The sequence below is a fragment of the Chelonia mydas genome, chromosome 24 (assembly GCF_015237465.2).
Source record: "Chelonia mydas isolate rCheMyd1 chromosome 24, rCheMyd1.pri.v2, whole genome shotgun sequence".
Classification (NCBI taxonomy): domain Eukaryota; kingdom Metazoa; phylum Chordata; order Testudines; family Cheloniidae; genus Chelonia; species Chelonia mydas.
The window spans coordinates 6452123-6472286 of record NC_051264.2 but is presented as its reverse complement, the minus strand read 5'-3'; the positions used below and the strand labels follow the sequence as shown (position 1 = coordinate 6472286).

General features: G+C 40.2%; 1 protein-coding gene across 2 annotated transcripts in view; it reads left to right on the top strand.

Moving 5' to 3' along the window:
- Nucleotides 1-20164, top strand: part of OTUD7B (OTU deubiquitinase 7B) — a 68739-nt gene that overhangs the window by 22078 nt on the left and 26497 nt on the right. Inside the window, exons 2-4 of one of the 2 annotated variants that reach the window (XM_037882785.2) lie at nt 9249-9399; nt 17211-17381; nt 18494-18709. In XM_037882785.2, the coding sequence (XP_037738713.1) occupies nt 9315-9399; nt 17211-17381; nt 18494-18709 (472 nt within the window). In that variant the 5' untranslated portion in view covers nt 9249-9314. The remainder of the gene's footprint in view (nt 1-9248; nt 9400-17210; nt 17382-18493; nt 18710-20164) is intronic. The other variant, XM_043535537.1, reaches the window with a different exon arrangement.

The window sequence follows — 20164 nt, the reverse complement described above, 5'->3', positions numbered from 1 at the left end:
GGGAACCGCTGGCTCTTTTCACAGCAAGGAGGGTTATTGTAAGGAATTCTCACCTGGTGCATATACTTGATGCCCATTTTTAAATTCTGTGAAATATTTGTTTAATATACCTAGGGTAATCAGTTATGCAGCTTCACTGATTCTGGTCTCTTTGTAAACCAAACCTAGGCCTCGTCTACGTTTAAAAGTTCGGCTGACATAGCTACAGCACTCAGTGTTGTGAAAAATTCACACCCCAGAGCTCTGCCAACCTGATTTCAGGTGTAGACGCAGCTAGATCAATGGAAGAATTCTTCTGTCAGCCTAGCTGCAGCTGCTTGGAGCAGTGAATTACCTACGGGAATGGGAAAAACCTCTTCCGTCGCTGGAGAAAGCATCTATGTTAGTGCTACAGCAACTGCGGTGTCATTGCTGTCCGTAATACAGACATGGGCTTAAATCTTCCGAGGCTAAACCTTTACATTGGTGGGAATCATTTCAAAGTGTTTCAAAATAACAGACACCCCTGCTTCGGAAAATACAATGTGCTAAGGAACTGCCTTTCATGGCTGTCTGAAAATATAATTTGGAAAGCAAACATGCTTCCCCCTGCTGTTTAAATAAATTGCTTACTCCTGGAAAGCTCAACAGTGAAATTAAAAGAGTAGAGAGAAACCTATTCAAGAGAAGCATCAATGGGATATTTTCATATCTCCCAAAAGAATATAGAGCTTGGAGAATGTTCACGAGAAGAAAAAAATTCTGCAGGGAAAAAACCTGGCCAAATCGTTAGGACACTTGTTTCTGCCTAAATTTTATCTATTTTAACTATTTGATGAGTTAGGAATCTTAGCAACTCAGGCCTTTAAGACCGTGACTAAGACAGTGGACCCCACTAAGGGAGAATTTGAGAACTGCGTTTTCAAATTGTTTTTGTTTTGCACAAAAATGGAAACACGTTTTTTCACACACACAGCACTCTAGTTTACAAACCTATAATGGTCTCGTCCCGAAAGGCTTCAAATTCTAAGTAGCCAAACAGAAAAATATTTTTTCTCAACTATTAAATATGTTGAGTATTTGTAGAATTCAGAGGGATAACTTATAACAATTGAATGTCTATTATACTGTGAGTTTTGCAAATCAGAAATCCTAAATGTGACGACTTATAACCTGTTGTGTTATCGAAGAAACTAAAAAAAAAAAAAAAAAAGCCAGTCAGAAACCCAGTATGCTTTAATCCCTGTGTGCATAAAACAGACTAAATAAAGCAAACTAATACATTGTAAGAATAAATACAAAATTTAAAGTGGAATTTTGAAAAGTGCCTTTGTAATTTGTGTATCCCATTGACTCCAATGGGACCCTGCTTCTAAGTGACTTAAGTGCTTTTTAAATTTCACCCTAATTTTTACACAGCTTGTTTTCTTACGATTCGTAAATTTTTCTGTAGTTACGTGCTTGGGTCATAGCATCCAGGGAAACAAATTATGCCTTGGGTACTAAAGACTATTGATTTGATTCTCAGTTACGTTAATGCCCCTTTACACAGCTCTGGCATTGTTAAAGTGGTGTAAGGCTTTATCTACACAGAGTTACACTGGTATAACTTAGGCCTGGTCTACACGGGGGGGGGGGGGGGGGATTGATCTAAGATACGCAAGTTCAGCTACGAGAATAGCGTAGCTGAAGTAGACGTATCTTAGATCGACTTAGAATCACTTACTTCGTTTACCTCACTGCATGTGATTGGTGGCCGCCGCCCCCCTGTCGACTCCGCTTCCGCCTCTCGCTGTGGTGGAGTTCCGGAGTCGACGGCAGAGCGATCGGGGATCGATTTATTGCGTCTACACTCGATGTGATAAATTGATCCCCGATAGATGGATCACTACCTGCCAAATCGGCGGGTAGCGTAGACATGGCCCTAAAGTGTGAATTTAAAATTAGTATAACTAAATTAGTAATTAGTATAACTAAACTGATGTAAATGTCTATGTGGACACTCTTATAAGCTAGAGCAGGGATCGGCAACCTTCGGCACGTGACCCATCAGGGAAATCCGCTGGTGGGCTGGGATGGTTTGTTTACCTGCAGCGTCCGCACATTCGGCCGATCGCCGATGCGGTTTGCTGTTCCAGGCCAATGGGGGCTGCGGGAAGAAGTGACCAGCAAATCCCTCGGCCCATGCCACTTCCCGCAGCCTCCATTGGCCTGGAACGGTTCGCAGCCAGTGTGAGCTGCGATCTGCCGAACCTGTGGACGTTGCAGGTAAACAAACAGTCCTGGCCTGCCAGTGGATTTCCCTGATTGGCTGTGTGCCAAAGGTTGCCGATCCCTGAGCTAGAGAAAGGCCATGTCTACACACACGGCCTCTTACATTGGCAAAACTTACAGGGAGTGTGGAAAAAACACCTCCCGAGCACATAAGTTTCGCGGGCGTAAGTGGTAGTGTGCACAATGCTATGCTGGCGGGAGAGCTTCTCCGTTCGACATAGCTACTGCTGCTTGTGGCGTGTTTTTATTATGTCTACAGGACAGCTGTCTCCTATCGGCGTAGAGCGGCTACACGAGCGATCTGCATTGGTACAGCGGTGCTGCTGCTGTAAGCTCAGTGTAGACGTGGCCTAAAACTGGTTTTCTTCAGTTTCGCTGAAGTTGGTTGGAAACACATTTACGTTAAACCAAACAAGCTACTCTTTTACCCAGTTTTTGTACTAGTACAAATATTTTGCATAGGGATGTGAATGTTTTTTACCCAAATAGTTATACCAGCTCATCTAGTATAGAAGCTGTTACACTGGTTTAGCTTTATTCCTTTTCCTGCACAGGAAAAGCTATACTGATAGAAGGCACTGCATCCACCCCAAGGGGAGAAGGGGAGGTTGTACTGTTTACAAGTGTAGTTAACAATACAATTTCTGTGTATAGACGAGCTTTTACACTGAAATTATTGTCCACACAGGGGTTTGCACTGGTTTACTTAAACCAATTTAATTAAACTGATGAGGTTTGTGTACAGATAAGCCCTAAGTGTTGTGATGAATTCTCAATCACTGGAATCTTTTAAATCAAGATTGGATTTTTTTTAAGAGCGAGATGGTATAGTTTGAACAGGAATTATTTCAGGGATGTTTGACCTCCTGTATAACACAGGCTGTAGGACTAGAATAAAAGATCAGTGATTTCTTCTGGCCTTAGAATTTGTGTCTATATGTATAATTAATCTAAGACTTGGTCTAAACTGAAAAATATATCCGCATAGGTACGTTGGCCAGGGCTATGGAAGAAAAATACCAATGTAGCACGGCACCAAAAGCCCCGGTCGAGACACATCTATGTTGACGAAAGAGGGCTTCCGTTGACATAGCTAACTTCATTTGGAAAGGCGGTGTTCCTATACTGACCAACTCCTGTTGATGTAGGCTGAATCTATGCTATGGGGCTGTGCCAACACATGGCTGCATAGTCTCCATAGTGTAGACATGCCCTCACTTTAAGGCCCATTTACGCTGCCAGAGTGGTATAAAGAAGCCTTGGAGTAAATGCCTTTGCCTTTAGGTGCAAACTGCTAGGCCGTTGGGTCTTCAGAGAACTTGACATGTCAACTGGAGAAGGAAAATAGGTTCTATAAAGAACTTTGAGGGAGGATGTTTATGTTCAGCTGCTGTATTTAGTGTTGGTTTAGAAGACGCGCTCCTATTACAGGTGGCAGAAACCAGAGGAAGTATTCCCCGGCCCCTTAATATTTACTGAGCACCCTTCACGTATATGGCAGCACCATTTGTTCATCTTTCTGAAGTATTGAATATGCTTGTCTGGAGATCAAGGAAGCTATATTCATTGCTTTACCAGTACTATTCGTTCGTGTCCATAAGAGGATTTTTGTTTGGTTGGTTTTTTTTGCCTATCCTGCATTTGACAGGAAGAAAAAACAAAGCCTCACTTTAATTTTATTATTTCTCTTACAATGTAAGCTTATCCTTCTGGCCATTCAGAAGCTAACAAAAGCTTGCTTTTTTTTTAAAATTGTCTTGGCTGATGTAGCTCAGCGTGCTGAAGAGGTCTGATGCTGTGTTTCCTGTGCTTTATTCTCAAATCTTCTGCTGCATCTGAAATTTTCACTGCATTGGAAATCTTGACAAGGATGAATTCTGGAGCTGATTAACCTTGAAAGACCTGCAAGTGGGGAGGCGGGGGGTGTGTGTGTGTGTGTGTGTGTGTGACTACCATTTGTACTGTTGATACAAGAAATAAATGCATCTGAGCATTGCTGCATTTATACAGTCTGGCACAGCTGTTTCATTGTAAAATGCACATTGGTCCCATCCACAATACAAAAAGCTACTGTGTTGGGGGACCTAGTTACAGCACAGCTGGGAGTTGTGGTTTAGGCCCTTGTCTAAATTCAACTTGCACACTGGCTTAATTAAAGGTGTGATTATTTTTTTTCTAAATCATTCCGTTAACTTAGTTCAAAAGGCTCTGTGGATTCTCGTAATTGGATTTAAACCTGGTTTATGTGGGTTTAGCTTGTATTAGTAAATTATAGGTGCAAGCTAAACAGATCTAACCAGTTTTAGATTTTTGGAAATCTTGACAAGGATGAATTCTGGAGCTGATTAACCTTGAAAGATCTGCAAGTGGGGTGGGTGGGTGTCCACATAAAGGTTTGCCCTAGATTTTAATCTGATTTTAAACTGCTGCTGTTTGTCTGTATGCCAGTCCTTAAATGAGGTTGTCCTGTGTAGTAACTAGGTGTACAGTGTAGTTGTAACTAGGTACCCCAAGAGGTCTGCTTTCTATAGAATAAGCAGAATAAATTACGTATTCATTGTAAAAGGTGAAAAATCAAGGAAAGACACGAAGAGCATGGTGTCCCATAATGGCTTATTAAGAGAAACAACTTCTTTAGGTGTGAATGTTTTGGCTGTAGGAAAGCCTCCAACAGTTCCATTTAATCTGAGTGTGTGGGTAATCGTTGTTTGTCAGTAATTCCTCCTCTTATATTTGTGGGTGATCAGAAAGATGTTTTTCTTTTTTCATTGCAAGAGGTAGCACTATCTCTCAATGAGTGAATTAGACTGATATTGATCTCTGCATGCAGTGTTGTAACCATGTTGGTCCCAGGATATTTAAGAGACAAGGTGGGTAAGGCAATATCTTGGACCAATTTCTGTTGGTGAGAGAGAGACACTTTGGAGTTTACACAGTGCTGGAAACAATCGCTTAGGAATTAGTGAGGAACTTGAGGTGCTAGAGGTTAACCTCTGTGGCTGTCTGGTTTAACTTCAGTGTTGGCTCACTTTAGACAGAAGTGATGGTGTCCTATCTCACTCAAGGCAAATTTGGGTTCAGAAAGTGAATTACGATAATATTTGAAGTATAGCCAAATCTGAAGCCAATAATAAAACAAGTCTCAAATACTGATTTATCTGAAGCTTTTCTGATCCTGTTTACAGTGTTAGTCATATGAATCTAACAGAGAAACACTAATGGGAGTGGAAGGGAGGGAAGAGATTGGATAGTTTTTCAAAAGATGAGCCTTGTAAAACATTTAAACTTATTTTCATCATGTGTTATCTCGAATTTTAAAAAAACCCAAACAATAGTGAAATGTTTGCGTTTAACCCACTTCGGTGTTTTGGTTGTGGTCACTACTTCAGCATTGTGCTCATGTGTCTTGAAAGTGAAGCTAACTTTTTATTATGCAGGACAAATTCAGTGTGGGAAGTAAAACTGCATACATAGGGAAAAGTACTTTTTTTTTTTTTTTTTTTTAAAGGACATTTTAGAATTTTTTTTAAACAGAATTTCAATGTTATGCTGACTCATTCCCATGTGGATTTCTAGTGAAGTGTGTGTGTTAGGTAAAAACTAGATTTTTGAAGGGAAGAGATTAAAACAAAATGTTCCCTTTGAAGCATCTCTGATTCTGTGGATGAGCTTCCAGGGAGCACAGAAAGGATTTAGAGTAGCAGCCGTGTTAGTCTGTATCCGCAAAAAGAAAAGGAGGACTTGTGGTACCTTAGAGACTAACAAATTTTATTTGAGCATAAGCTTTCGTGAGCTACAGCTCACTTCATCGGATGCATTCAGTGCTATAGCTCACGAAAGCTTGTGCTCAAATAAATTTGTTAGTCTCTAAGGTGCCACAAGTACTCCTGTTCTTTTTTTAGAAAGGATTTAGCGTACACTGGTGCAACCTGAAAGCATTGTAAATGTTGTACACGTTAAAACCAGTCCTAACACTTTTTTGCATTAGTGTTTGTTGCTTTTACAGCAAGCAGGAAACTCTACCCATGGTTTACATTCCTCAGTTGAGCTAATCTGATTTAGACGATATGTGTAGATGAGGCGGTGGTAGTTCTTGTGTTCTGAGACACTGGCTGGGAATCAGGAGGTTCTAGTTCTGTCACAAGCTTCCAGTGTCACCTTGAATCAGCCACCAAATCTCTGTGCTTTGGTTGTCTATCTGTTAAATTGGGGGGGAGGGGGTGGAAAAGGGGGGGGGGGGTAGTTCTCTGCCTCACAGGAGGTGTTGAGGATGAATATATTAATACTTGTGAAGCAATCCGATTAATTTTGCAGTTAAACAAATAAGGTCAATGACTGGAAGTTGAAGCTAGTCAAATTCAAATCAGAGTGCGCATTTTTAATTGTAAGTGTAATTAATTGCTGAAACAATTCACTCAATGATATGGTAGGATCTCCATCAATTGACATCTTTAAGAAAGACATCCAGGCTTGATTTAGTGATGTGCTGTAGCTCAACTACAAGTCATCGGGCTGGATGTAGTAATTACGGGGTGAAATTCTATGGCCTGCGCTAAACAGGCTGTCAGACTAGCTGACTACAGCAGTCCCTTCTGACCTTAATCTCTGTATGAGCTGTTGCTTTTAAGGCTAGCGTGTGTGTGCTTGTGTTTCAGGTCTTTGAGGTATTTGTTGTAAAAATATTGGGCATTGCTGCGGTGAGTAGAAAGCACTCTCTTATCCTAAACAGAGTTTTGAGACCTTGGTCTCGTTTTGTCTGGATTATGAGATAGCGCCCTCTAGGCTGCATGGTGCCGCTCCAGCTTGCCCTTGCTGTAACAGCCACAGTGATGGTGAAACCACAAGCAGATGTGCTGCATAAAAACACAAAACCCAAAAACTAATGAGGGTGTGGATGTTTCTTCATTTGAACCCTGGCAATTAGTCTGCTTAAAGTTCATTGCTGTGTCTTCAGAACTGAAGTTTTCCGTCAGTTTCACCTCTGAGATACTGACATTCGTTTGCATGAGGCAGTTTTCGAAGCAATGTAAATGCTCTGGGTGAATGGGTGTAGGCTGGTTTTGCTTCTTTTTTCTACATTTCAAAGGTCAGTGCTTTGCTATGTAACTTTTTTAAAAATTGCTGAAACTGTCAAAAGGAAATATGAGATTATCTTTGGTTCCAACAATACACAAGCTCTCCTCTAAAAGCTGTGTAAACACTGAATATAGCATCTGTCAGAGGTTAGGTAGCATGTAAAGGATATGAGTGTGTGACCCAGAGCTAGAATGTAGAGACGTTTCTATACCTGATTACCATAACCACAGCAATGGTCCCCACATATTGCCAGCAAAAAACTTGCTTTATACTTACATATTCTAATGTTTCTATAGCCTACAAATGAGGACAGTCCGGAAATTACATAAGTGATAAAAAATATTGTGGCTTTTCCATTGTGATTAGCAAACACAAACAATTACATTAAGATGATAAACAGAAAATTCAAATATAATGCTTGCTTGTTTGCTTACTTTAGTTAGAGTTTGAGATCTTTATGCGATTTTGCAGTTTTGCTCATCTTTCATAGGCCTAGAAATTTTTGACATTTGGTAGGGTAAATGGGTTAGTCTGTCTTGTTAGGGTACTGGAAATATCTTAACCTTACACACACATTCTCCCCCCCGCCCCGATTTGCATACGAAGTTTCAGTTTAGAATGAATTTTTCAAACTGTTTATATGCCCTGAAAATAGAGCTTTGAAAATAGCCCCTTAGCTACAGTGCTGCTTAATCTCTCCAGGATATTTGCTTGGTCCAAACTTCTGTGGATGCATGCATTGATTTCTGGCCTAGAGGAACATAGCAAATCCAGATTTGCTATGCAGAAGTAGGAGCACACACCTTGCATATCTCTCCAACTCTTTGGAACTGTTTACATTTAGATTACATAAATCTTGTGTCTGGACTTAAATTTTTAGGACTGGCTTGTTTGTTTGATTCCTAGGAAGAGATTTAGCTATTGGAAGGATCTTTTTCAATACACCTTTTTCCAGAGGCCTTTCACTGAGGAGAGTAGTGACTTTATGGGTAGAAGGAGATCTTGCATGGAAAATTGCAAAGGCTGCTAAGCTGATTCATATTTCCACCAAGCTGAAGTACATCATCATTGTCTTTACAAGGTGGACTTGGCGGGTTTTGTGACTGCAAAATCTGAATGGAAAGTTTTGCAAATAAAGCTGTTCACCAGCTATTTCATAGCTTTATTAGTGGTTGGTTGTTCTTACAGCAAGTGCATGCTGAAATGGTTTCTGCCTAGTACAAAGTTTGATTGATTGGTCAACTATTCTAGTCCAAAGGAAGGATAATTTTTTAACCTGAAAAGTGGTTTGTTTTGTACAGGCTGCATCTACTAATGAAAATCAGTTCTCATTTTTTTTCTTGTGAATTACAAACATGCTTTGAAGAGGAATGTTTCTAGATGAGAGGTTAAGGATGTACTGGTCTCAGTCCAGATATCGAGAGATCCTGCGAATTCTCTAGATAAACTAATATATTTTGCTAACTACTTGTCTACTGTTTTGAAATAAGTCCTGCTGACTAAAGGAATGGCTTTTCTTAAGTTAGTCAGCTTTTGTATTCCTTTAATTAGTAAAGCTACTTCTCTGTACACTGAATATTCTTTGCCTCACGCTGTGTTTCTGGTTTTGGATAATGTCTCATTTAAGTTTAGTTAAGTTCTGGTATCACAAGCCGTCACAGTTCCTGTCACATAATTTAGGTGTATTGAAACAATTAGGGTTCTGTTCCAGGAAACAAGAATAGCAACATAATTCATATTCTCTATCAATTAGTGAATAGTCAGGCAAGCAGCCACCTCTAATCCTGAAACAAAATTAGTTTTTAAAAGATGAGAATGAACCATCTGCTATTGGATACTTCCCAGTTTGCTCATAGCCTGCATTGCCAGGCTAATTATTTTATACTTTGTAACATGAGCTGTGTACATTTCATTCTTAGATTGAAGACTAAGCTTTGATCTATGTCCCAGCTGTTTCCAACTGCCTGCAAGGAATTCATGATCACATGACCCTGGATATGGATGTCGTCTTGTCGGATTTTGTTCGCTCAACGGGGGCAGAGCCAGGACTGGCCAGAGACCTACTTGAAGGTAAAGAGTGAGTGATGGGGTAGGAACAGTTAATTCTTCAGTAGGTTTTGTATCGGTATAGATGATAGAAAAAGGAGTCAAGAGAGGGGTAGGTAGGCTGTTAGTGGGGGTAGCACTGCACATATTAAGATTACCTTTGTAGTAGAGTTAGTGAAATCTTGGCTTGATCTCATGTTCCATGTCAATACCGTAACAAACCTCAGCTGATTGCTAGGGGTAGAATGCATAAAACAAAAGTATAGTGTTGGAATATGCCTTTTTATTCTTGCATGATGCACACCATAAGCAATCATCTCAAGGGCTAACAAAAACTGGTGTTTGATCAGAGGTGTTTTCTAAAGCTTGAACAACTTGTACTGGGAAAAGAGCCTTTAGTGTAGTTTCAGTGTACTCTACCATATGGCTATTTCAGAATTTTGTGAGTGATTATGTTGTAGAGGTGTGAATTTCACATGTGCCCCTTTTGCCTCTGAACTACTCACTTGTAAACTTTTCTGCTATTCCTTTGCCATAACCTTGATCTTGGATTAAGACTTGAGACAAATTTACTGCATTTGTATAATCTCTGATTATTTAATCTTCCATGCATTTAGTAGGCAGACAGCTTTTATCGTAAAAATTGCAGCTTTCAAAACTGTACACAACCCTGGGGATGTGTTGTGCTTTAGACATACAGATCCCAAAGCAAATACAATCTGAATTGTAAAATCTAATTTGGAACCGCTATTTCTCATTAAATTAATTCTACATTTCTGATTAGTGTATGAATATTAGCTCTTGCCTACATAGCAGTTCTGATAGCATACAATTTTTTTTTTTATAGGAGCATAGTGTAGGTCAGTGGTTCTTAACCAGGGATACGCAAACCCCTGCAGGTATGCAGAGGTCTTCCATGGGTACATAAACTCATCTAGAGATTTGCCTAGATTTACAACAGGCTACATAAAAAGCACTAACAAACGCACTACAAACTAAACAATTTCATACAGACATTGTTTATCACAGTATTTATATTCCAGTGGATTTATTTTATAATTATATGGTACAAATGAGAAAGTAAGCAATTTTTCAGTAATAGTGGGCTGTGACACTTTTTTTTGGTATGTTTGTCTGATTTTGTAAGCAAGTGGTTTTTAAGTGAGGTGAAACTTGGAGTACAAAAGACAAATCCAACTCCTGAAAGGGAAACAGTAGTCTGGAAAGGTTGAGAGCCACTGGTGTAGGTTAATTGTCTATCTTTGTTATGAAAATAACTAACTGTGTTTATAATTTTTGCTGTTTAAAATGACATCACACTTCAGTCCAGTCTCCCATCTAATATTTATAAACACTTTCAACCTGGTGGCAGAGTACTGAGGGGGAAAATGAGCAAGTCTTCTCCCAATCTCTGTCAATCTTAACTATAGATATTTTAACAATTCCAGTTTTGGGTAGGTAGTACTTCAGTGTGGGTTTTTTAATGTTCTAATCAAATTAAGATGCTAGCATGCAACTGTTTTTTGTTCTTTAATGGGACATGCTGTCGGTTTACTACTAGTGCTAACGAAGATGGGACCAGCTGCCGATATTTTTACTGCTGTTATGTAGCCCACTTAGAGAAAAACTAGCCAACATTTCAAGAACATCTACATCCAACTTGCACTAGTTTCCCTGCGGTTACTACCAGTTTGGATCTACAACAGTAATGAGGTACAGGCCCTAAAGTTGTCAGTGTAGATCTAAATTGCTTCACCTCTTAGCTTCCATTTTCCCCCTTGATAATACCCCTTGAGGGCTGAGGATTGGCTCATATTCATGTAGAGAGCTTTTGCTCTTCAATTACTTTGGGTGATGGGCAAAGTTCCCATTTACTTTACTGGAGCCAGGATTTCACTTTGTGTTTACAGATGGTAATATTGTCGAGAAGGAAGTCTGTCGAGTGTGGGTTTTGTGGTGTTTATATATCTTCTGGTTTCTAATTTAAGTTAGTGTTTCATTTTAAGGATTTTGAATGTTGTCTTTCAGGGGAAATACTTTAGCTTGGGATGGAGAGGTATTTTATAATTTTTCTCTCCCACTCCAATACTTGTGTGGTTATTTATTTTGACAGCTGTAATCTTAATTAATTTTCATAATTCACTAGCAGAACTGCAGTCTTATATTTTTTTATTTGCATTATCATAGTGCCTAGGAGCCTCAGTCATGGCCCAGAATCAGTAGTGCTAGGCACTGTACAAACACAGAACAAAAGTAGTCCGAGTTTACCATCTGAGTATAAGATGAGATAACAGAGGGGTACAGAGAGACCAGCGGGAAGGTACAGGGAAGCAATAAGACCATGTGGGTCAGCATGATAGACTGTGATCTCAGCACACAATCCATCTAAATGTTGTCCCATCTTTCTGTTGGCCTGGCAGTAAAGGAGAGTTTTGAGATGGGTTTTTGAAGGAAAATGAATTTGTTTTGTGGATGTTTGAGGCACTCTTCACAAGTGTGAGGAGTAACATGGAAGAAAGCATGAGGTTGCCTGTTGGAATATATAACAAGCAAGTGATGGAGGCTGATGACAGACCGGAGTTGACTTTTTTTGATCCTGAATGAGAGAAAAGTAGGGTTGGGAATAGGCTGTGAAGGGCCTTGCAAGTGCAAAGAGGTAGATTGTTTGATATGATGGAGACGAGGGAGCCAGTGGAGGGATGCAAAGAGAAGAATGACCTAGTTAAAGCTGCGGGTAGGGAAATTATCCTGGCAGCAGCATTCTGAATGGATATGATGGGGACAAGATTGCATTTGTCAAGACCAAGGAAAAGGATGTTGCAGTAATCGAGATGCGAGGTGGTGAGAGTTGTAGCTGTGTGGATGAATAGGAAAGGAGATATCTTAGCGTGAGATGTTATGCAGTGTGTAGTCTGTTAATAGAAGATCTTTTTTAACTGCATTTGCCAATCAATGTTTGAGAGGTGGGGCAAGGCAGCTAGGCTGATTTGAGGGGCGGGGGGATTCGTATGGTTCTACTGTATGCTTTTTGGAACAGGAATATTTTATAAAGTTAAGTTATCCAAAACCTTGACAATTTAAGAAGGGTGAAAGTATGCAATGTGGCCCCTTTTGTGTATAAAGAGCCATATGCTTGTGTCAGCTATACAGAGCTGAACGTATGAATTTCAAGGTGTCTGACTCTGATTACACATTATGCTGTATCTTGATTACCTTTCCTACACGCAGCTATAGTTTTTTATACCTGCTTTGTAGTTTGATTAGAATCTAACTTCACTAATACTGTTAAGTGTAAATGGCTTTGCTTGGCAAGACCTGGTGTTAAGTTTCAGGTGTGAGGATTTCAATACAAAAATAAAGAATCTGGAAAATACGTCATTTGGAAAGATCATCCAGGCTTAATGTTTTAAGTTCTTTTGTCTTCCAGTTAGAATGTGCACTGTTAGATTTTCTTTTTGTGGCCTCCAGAAACCAAATATTCTGCAGAAATAGTTGACAGAGCTCAGTTGTCCATGGTGAATTTCCTTTTTGTCTCCACTGAAGTTCTAGCCTCTGGAATACCCCTTTATTTTCAGTCTGGTTATTCAGATGTCAATGCAGGGTGTGTGTGTGTGAAATCTGATTAATTCGTGTTGCCATTTGCTTTCAAAAACCATATGGGTCTGAGCTACTTAAAACCACACTCACTTTTCAATGAGAATTTACTTTATGCTCTACTTAAATACTGCATTGTCATTCACAGAAATGTATATTAAATTATAACAGAATATTTAAAGATTAGTGCCCAGTGGAGCACCCTTATCTACAAAATAACTGCACGCAAAATTTAGTTTCTAAAATATTTATTTACATGTCTACCAAAATTGCTTTGTGGTGTTGTAGCTGTGTCAGGCCCAGGATATTAGACAAGGTGTGTGAGGTAATTGGTCCAATAAAAGATATTACATCACTCATCTTATCACTCTAAATTTACTTTACTAATATGTTTATAGTAAGAGTTATCTGATATTAGTGGTGGTAGATTAAAAATGGCAGTGTTGTGATGAGGTCAAATCTAAGACCTTACTGCTAATCTAGGGACTGCTACAGTTTGAAAGACTAGTGGCACGACTGTCTCTCCCAAATAGTTTGGGAATTTATAAGACACCCTGAAGATAATATAAAATATCATAACCAGAGTTATTTTTTTCTTGGCTTCCTTATCTGGCTCCTTCCCATCCTTGTCTAGTTCAATATTTTATGTATAAGATGAAATGTACTTTTTCAATAATAAAATTTGTCTGGAGTAGAGTTGTGTAAATCTACTTATATTAAGAGGTTCATTGTACTGTATAAATCTGATGACGTGAAGGAGCTGTAATGTTTCTTGTATAGGATCTATTAAGTTAGCATATCTGCTCTCGTCAATTTGTGAGCAGTTTGTATGTTAGTGATGTATTACATATGTGAAGTTTCTTACAATTGTGGGCATATGGAATACAGGGTTGGTGTGAATTTTTGTTTTGGATTTTTTTCAGTATATTTGGACAACTTTTTAGTTCTTGAACTAATTAATTTAAAGTAAAACGTGAGCAGTTTATATCTGGGTGTGGTTAACAGGCACTTGTGTAGTTGAATTAAATTTTATCAGTCCTCATGTAGGCTTTTATTTAGAAAGGAGAAATGCAGTTTGTAGCAGCAGAATATAAAATTGTTCGTGCAGTACTAGGGTAACAGAATTATTGTAGTAACAGAAATGAGCACGCTTATCTCCTCCAGGTTAAATTCTAAATTTTGTTTTTTTAAAAATAGATATTTCCAAGTTTTAGGAAATTACTCAATATTGAAGAATGCTGGTAACCTATGTAATTGCTGCTAACTGCAGATAAGGCTTTGAGTGAAAACACTCATGACTATTTTCTTTTCATAACATTTTCAGTGGGTATCAGTCTGATTCAGAGAGAAAATTTGAACCATTATTTCAGGCAGTCTCAGTGATTTAAGGATAACTGACTTTTTTGTAAGCGGATACTCAACAATAAACAATATAGTGGTTGCTATTCTTAGTTTTTAAGCTGTTTAGTGTTGATCTATAAAATCCTTTATAGTCTTTTGTTTATATGTATATCAAACTTCCTCTCCTTGTATTTTAACCTAGCAGCTATCATTGGCTGGAAGACTTGGGTTGACAATACCTACATATTTGTTTGTAGTGGTGTTGTAGCTGTGTTGGTCCAAGGATATTAGAGACACAAAGTAGGTGAGGTAATTTATTAGACCAACTTCCGTTGGCAGAAGGGACAAGCTTTGAATTTCACAGAGCTCCTTTTCAGGTGTGAGGATGGTAACCAGAGTATCAAAGCTAAATATAAATTGGGACTTTTTTTTGAAGTGATCTCCTTCATATGTGAATCCCCTTATGCTTTATCTATGCCAACTTGTATTTAGCTTGGACACTCTGGTTACCTTCCCCAGATATGAAGAAGAGCTCTGTGATGCTTGAAAGCTTGTCCTTTCCACCAGCAGAAGTTGGTGAAAAAGCAGATAGTACCCTTCCCTACCTTGTCTGTCTCAATCCCTACAAATGTATGTCTGTGGACAGGGCCCTTTACTCTGCCTTTTTCCTTAAGGGCTTGTCTACACTACCGCACGGGGTCGGTCTAAGATACATAACTTCAGCTACGTGAATAGCATAGCTGAAGTCGATGTACTTAGATCTACTTACCGCGATGTCTTCACTGCGGTAAATCGACAGCTGACGCTCTCCTGTCAACTCCGCTTGTGCTTCTCATTCTGGTGGAGTACCGGAGTTGATGGGAGAGTGCTTAGCAGTCGACATACTAGATGCGATAAATCGACCCCCGCTGGATCGATTGCTGCCCGCCGATCCGGCGGGTAGTGTAGACAAGCCCGAAGTCTGACATAGCTAGAGTTTCATCTTCAGGGCATGCGTGCAAGGCCTGATTTAAAGGTGCCGAGTTCCTGCAGCTTCTATTTGAAGCCGAAAACAAGCCCCTAGGCTCTCACATATTTGGGTTTTATTCAGGGGAGTTACTGTGTGAGTTAATATTAGTTTAGCTGACTTCACAGTTTATTCACTTGTTTTAAATATAAATGAAGTTTGACCAACAGCCACATCTTATAACATAAATCTGGTGAAAACTTTGTTTGGGCAGCAGTTTCACTGTATCTGTCTCCATCTAGAATAATGAAGTTGTTCAATGCTGAGTCCACTTAAAAAAATAAAATATGCTAGCTCTAGCTATTGATTTTGCTTTTAGGAAACAGAACATCACTATAAATCTGTGAATACTTAAGAATCCTCACAACTGGCACCACATGGGATCCTTCCATATAAACTTAATGTCGTCTTTGTGAAAATAGGGGAAAAAACATTTGGTGAATTGTTTGGCTAATACAGAAATTCAGAAGTTGTAGTAATAGTTGAGTATTCACAGATGTATATTGCTTCTAGAGCTCAGAAGTTCGAGCAACGTAACAGTAGAAATTGTTGGGTTTGTGTGTTTGCGAGTGAGGCAGATTTTGACTTGTGATTGCAAATTAAATTTTGATTTAATGGGTCAGTAAATTCCTGATGCTGAGGCTTTTAAATAAAAGCTTGACTCAAAAAAGTGATCATTTACCAAGCAGGTTGCTGTGCAGTCAGTCACTAAACATTATCAATTAAATCTCTCTCAGAAGAAGTTTAAACACTCCAGAAACATATTTGCCTTGGGAAATTAGATATTGTGACACTTGTTTTGATTTGGCTTATAATAAATCATGGACAATCAGCAATTTAACTATTCTTGTAGTGAATATACTGCATATGTTGGCTCTCTTTTAAAGCAGTAAATGAACAATGTATTAAGATTCTGGATAGGTTAATAAATCCTCAGTATTGCAGGTTCAACATACATCATAACCCACTTGGTGGCATCTGTTTTTTCTATATCTAAAATGACAATTGTTTCTAAAAGGTCAATTTATTGCATGCTGAAAGATTTACATGCTTTAATTTTATATTGATAAATCTTATCTGGGATCCTTTCAGATTGGTGGATAGTATTAAAATTAAGAGGACTGACGTTAAAGATACCGTCAATCCCATTGAAGTTGCTGTTGAGCGACATTGTCTCTCATTCAGTTAGTAGCGCATCTGATTCTTCTATAAAATGTCCCAGCTAACTAGTGTGGCTGGCAACTCTCATGCTTTCATACTTTGGTTTTGTCTCCTCTGGGGGGAAATCTTTTCCTCTCCCTGACATGAATGATCAGAACCTTAAATTCCAAATAAATTGTCAACTTTTAAAAGAACTGAATTTGACCATGTATGACTATTTGATCCTTGTGTTGCCCTACAGTAATGTGAATGATGAATGGAAAGCTCTGTGCTGTTAGCTTTATTGGAGAGCAAATGGGGCTTACATTGTAATAAATTTCTGAAATACAGTAGAAGAGGCTTACAAAACAATATTAAGTATGACCTCAATCAGCTGACAAACTGGTCTGCATAGGAAGTGCTTGTTGAACGTGAAGGAAATCTGAAGATCAGTGCAGCTTTACAGACAAAATAGGCATCTTTCAAAGTGTGAAATTAACGTAAATACTAAACTGTTAGAGGCTTTGCCCTGTTCCATCTTCTACTCCTAAGCATATACAATGCATACTACTGAATTTCAGGCTAGACGGCTGTTTCCATCACATGGTCGTCTTGGTTTATTTCCAGGTTAGAGTCAGTGTTTTGATAACAAGTTGATAACTTGCATTTAAGGCATTCCTCGGGGGTGCATGTTTCAAAAATGGTTTAACTCTTTCTCTAATGCTGAGAGTTTTCATTATACTTTCCAAACTAGGTAAAAACTGGGATGTGAATGCAGCACTAAGTGACTTTGAACAGCTGAGGCAAGTGCATGCTGGGAACCTGCCGCATTCCTTCAATGAAGGGCGCAACTTTAAATCCTTGGAAAAAGAAGCTGCTCGACCGGTGCGGCCACCGCTCCAGCGGCAAGATGACATTGTTCAAGGTAAAGCAACATTTCTAGATTTTCAACTGGATCATGTTCACACTCAGTCATGTGTCAAAGGAGAATGAAATCCTTTCTAAAACACAGTGGGACAGAGTCTTTCCCCTGCTTTGACAATATAGGGGATGGAATCTAGCTAGGGGAAAACTCACCTGAGGCAGACACACATTGTAGGGCCACTAGAAGTGATCCTAAGTTACTCCTTAGAAGCCTCAGCACAGGGTGCTTGCTGGGGAGTGCTGCACCGCTGGATTCAGGGCTGCATTGGTGTCTGTAAGCAGCCGAGGGTGAGATACTGAAAGTCAGAGCATTTGAGCAACCAGGGGCCATTCCAACTTGTGTCTGAGGCTGTTTCAGTACCTGTAGCAGCCCAGAATTCACAGGTTGCAAAAGGTGGTGCCAAAGCCATATTGTGCCATAGCTAAGCCTTTGTATGCAAAGGTGGTGCCATAGCCATCGGCTATGCCTTTGTGGAAGTGAAGTGTGGGAACTGGGCCAAGTCAGTCTTCAAGTGGTTATTTGATAACAAGCTGAGTGCCGAATCCAGAGCAGAGCGTTGTTGCCTCTTCCTTTTAATCTTCAAGATGGAACCACTAGTCCAGGCTGCTGTTAACTGATAGTACAGTCTGTAACTCTGTACAGTCCTGGCAGTTTGAAGGGTCTGAGAATCACTTCATTGCAGTTTCTTTGCACTTTCCATCTGAAGATCTCAAAGCACTTTCATGAATAAAGCCTTAATTCCTGGTGGATGAAGGCTTTAACTTCAGTGTTGGATGTGGAAATTGAGGCAGAGAAATGAAATGACTTGTCCAGGGTCACATGCTGAGGTAGGGGCAGAGATGGGAGCAGAACTAAGGACAGAGTCAAGAGACCTGTGGTTTAACAAGTAGGTTATGGTCCTTCTCCACAACCCAGTTTTGCTTTCCTTCCTTCCCTTTTGGAATTAGAAGTACTTGTCAGTTCTATATGCTAGGGCAATTCAGATGCTTGCCACAAAACTAAAATACTAGTTGAAGACTATGTAAAATGCTTTTACTTCGAGGGAAAGTGGTCCAGGAAATATGCATAGGCCTTATCTTCACATATTAGTGTTTCTTCTCTTCTTCCTTCAGAGAAACGTCTGTCTCGGGGCATTTCCCATGCTAGCTCCACCATTGTCTCTTTGGCCCGCTCCCACGTCTCCAGCAATGGTAGCAGTGAACATCTGCTGGAGATGCCCATTTGCACTTTCCAGTTACCCGATCTCACCGTGTACACAGAGGACTTTCGCAGTTTCATTGAGCGAGATCTCATTGAGCAATCTATGCTGGTAGCATTGGAACAGGCTGGTAAGTGTTTCCCTGATTTTTTTTGTTCTTGACACTAATTTGGTGCAGCGGTAGCAATTTTGTGCCAGTGCCAACTGGAATGCTCTGGTTTACAAGCTTCTGGCTGTAAAGAATGGAACATGTTATAGGGATGATGCACTCCGTATCTACAAAGGATAAAGTTGTTTGATCCTCTCTCTAGCATGAAAACAAACCATAGAGTTAAGAGAGAAGTCTATAGAACAGGCTTAAAGCTACTTTGTTTTTGTGTGTAGGCACTGTACGTATGTGATCTGTTCGTTTTGTTTCTAAATATTACTGTGACGGGGCTCCTGCTGGTCGTCTTGGGGATTAGCTCCATAGGTATGCCTATTCTCAGTGGTGTCTCACCTGCCGTCACGTCTGCTACTGGACCCACGTCACTCCAAAGACCGCAGCATCCTCTTCATGACACAGCCCTCTGGCCATGCCACAATCTGTGCTCCGCCCTTCCTGGGGGGCCAGTACTGCAGTCCAGCTGTCCAACCACCCCATCGGGGGGGGAGAAACCTGGACCCATTCACTATTCCAGGTCCTGGCCCAGGGACCCTGTAGGTGTCAGCCACTTTCTGTGTTCCCTCCAACCTCACAGTACATTTCCCTGGGCCATTTTCCTGTGGCCCCAGCACCTTTTCACCCTTACCTTGGCCTCAGTGTGCCAGTCTTAGCAGCCAGCCAGGAGCTCTCTCTAGGTTCCCCGGTCCCTGCTCTGCTCTGTCCAGGGTGCTGGTGCCCCTTCCTCTTCTAGGAGCCTGATCTTCCCTCCTTGAGCTCCAGGCAGTTACTGACTCTGCTGTGCCCTGCCCTGCAGCTCTTCTTATGTGGGCCTGCCAGGCCCTGATTGGCTGCTCTGCACAGCCCTGCCTCCTATTGGCTGCTTTTTGTACAGCGTCCCTAGGGCTCATTAACCCCTTACAGGCCAGTGTGGGGTGGATGCCCCATCACAATTACCTAGCAGTACTCCCTACTTACCCCTCACCTAAGATTTCATTTCTACTGTGTACTATTTCTTAAGTTATTGATGTGAGAAAGGCGGGAGAGGTTTTTACCCAATATATACAATAGCAGATGACAACAGATGACCGTCAATACATTTTGAAATGCACGATTTGAAAAAAGATGCATGGTAACTACCTTAGTGCAGCAACCTGAAAATGCACATGAAACTGATGCATAAGTAGTGCAAGAAGAGCTGCTTTCTAGAGGGTGGAAGCATGAAATGTATAAACCAGCATGTATTGTATTATTTATTTATTTGTATTTATTTGTATTATTGAAGCACCTAGGAGCCCTAGTTGTGGACCAGGACCCCGTTGTGCTAGGTGCTGTACGTATACAGAACAAAGACAGCCCATGCCCTCAGGAGCTCATAATCTAAGATAACGAGAGACAACAGGTGCATACAAATAGACAGGAGAGTATAAGGAAACAATGAAA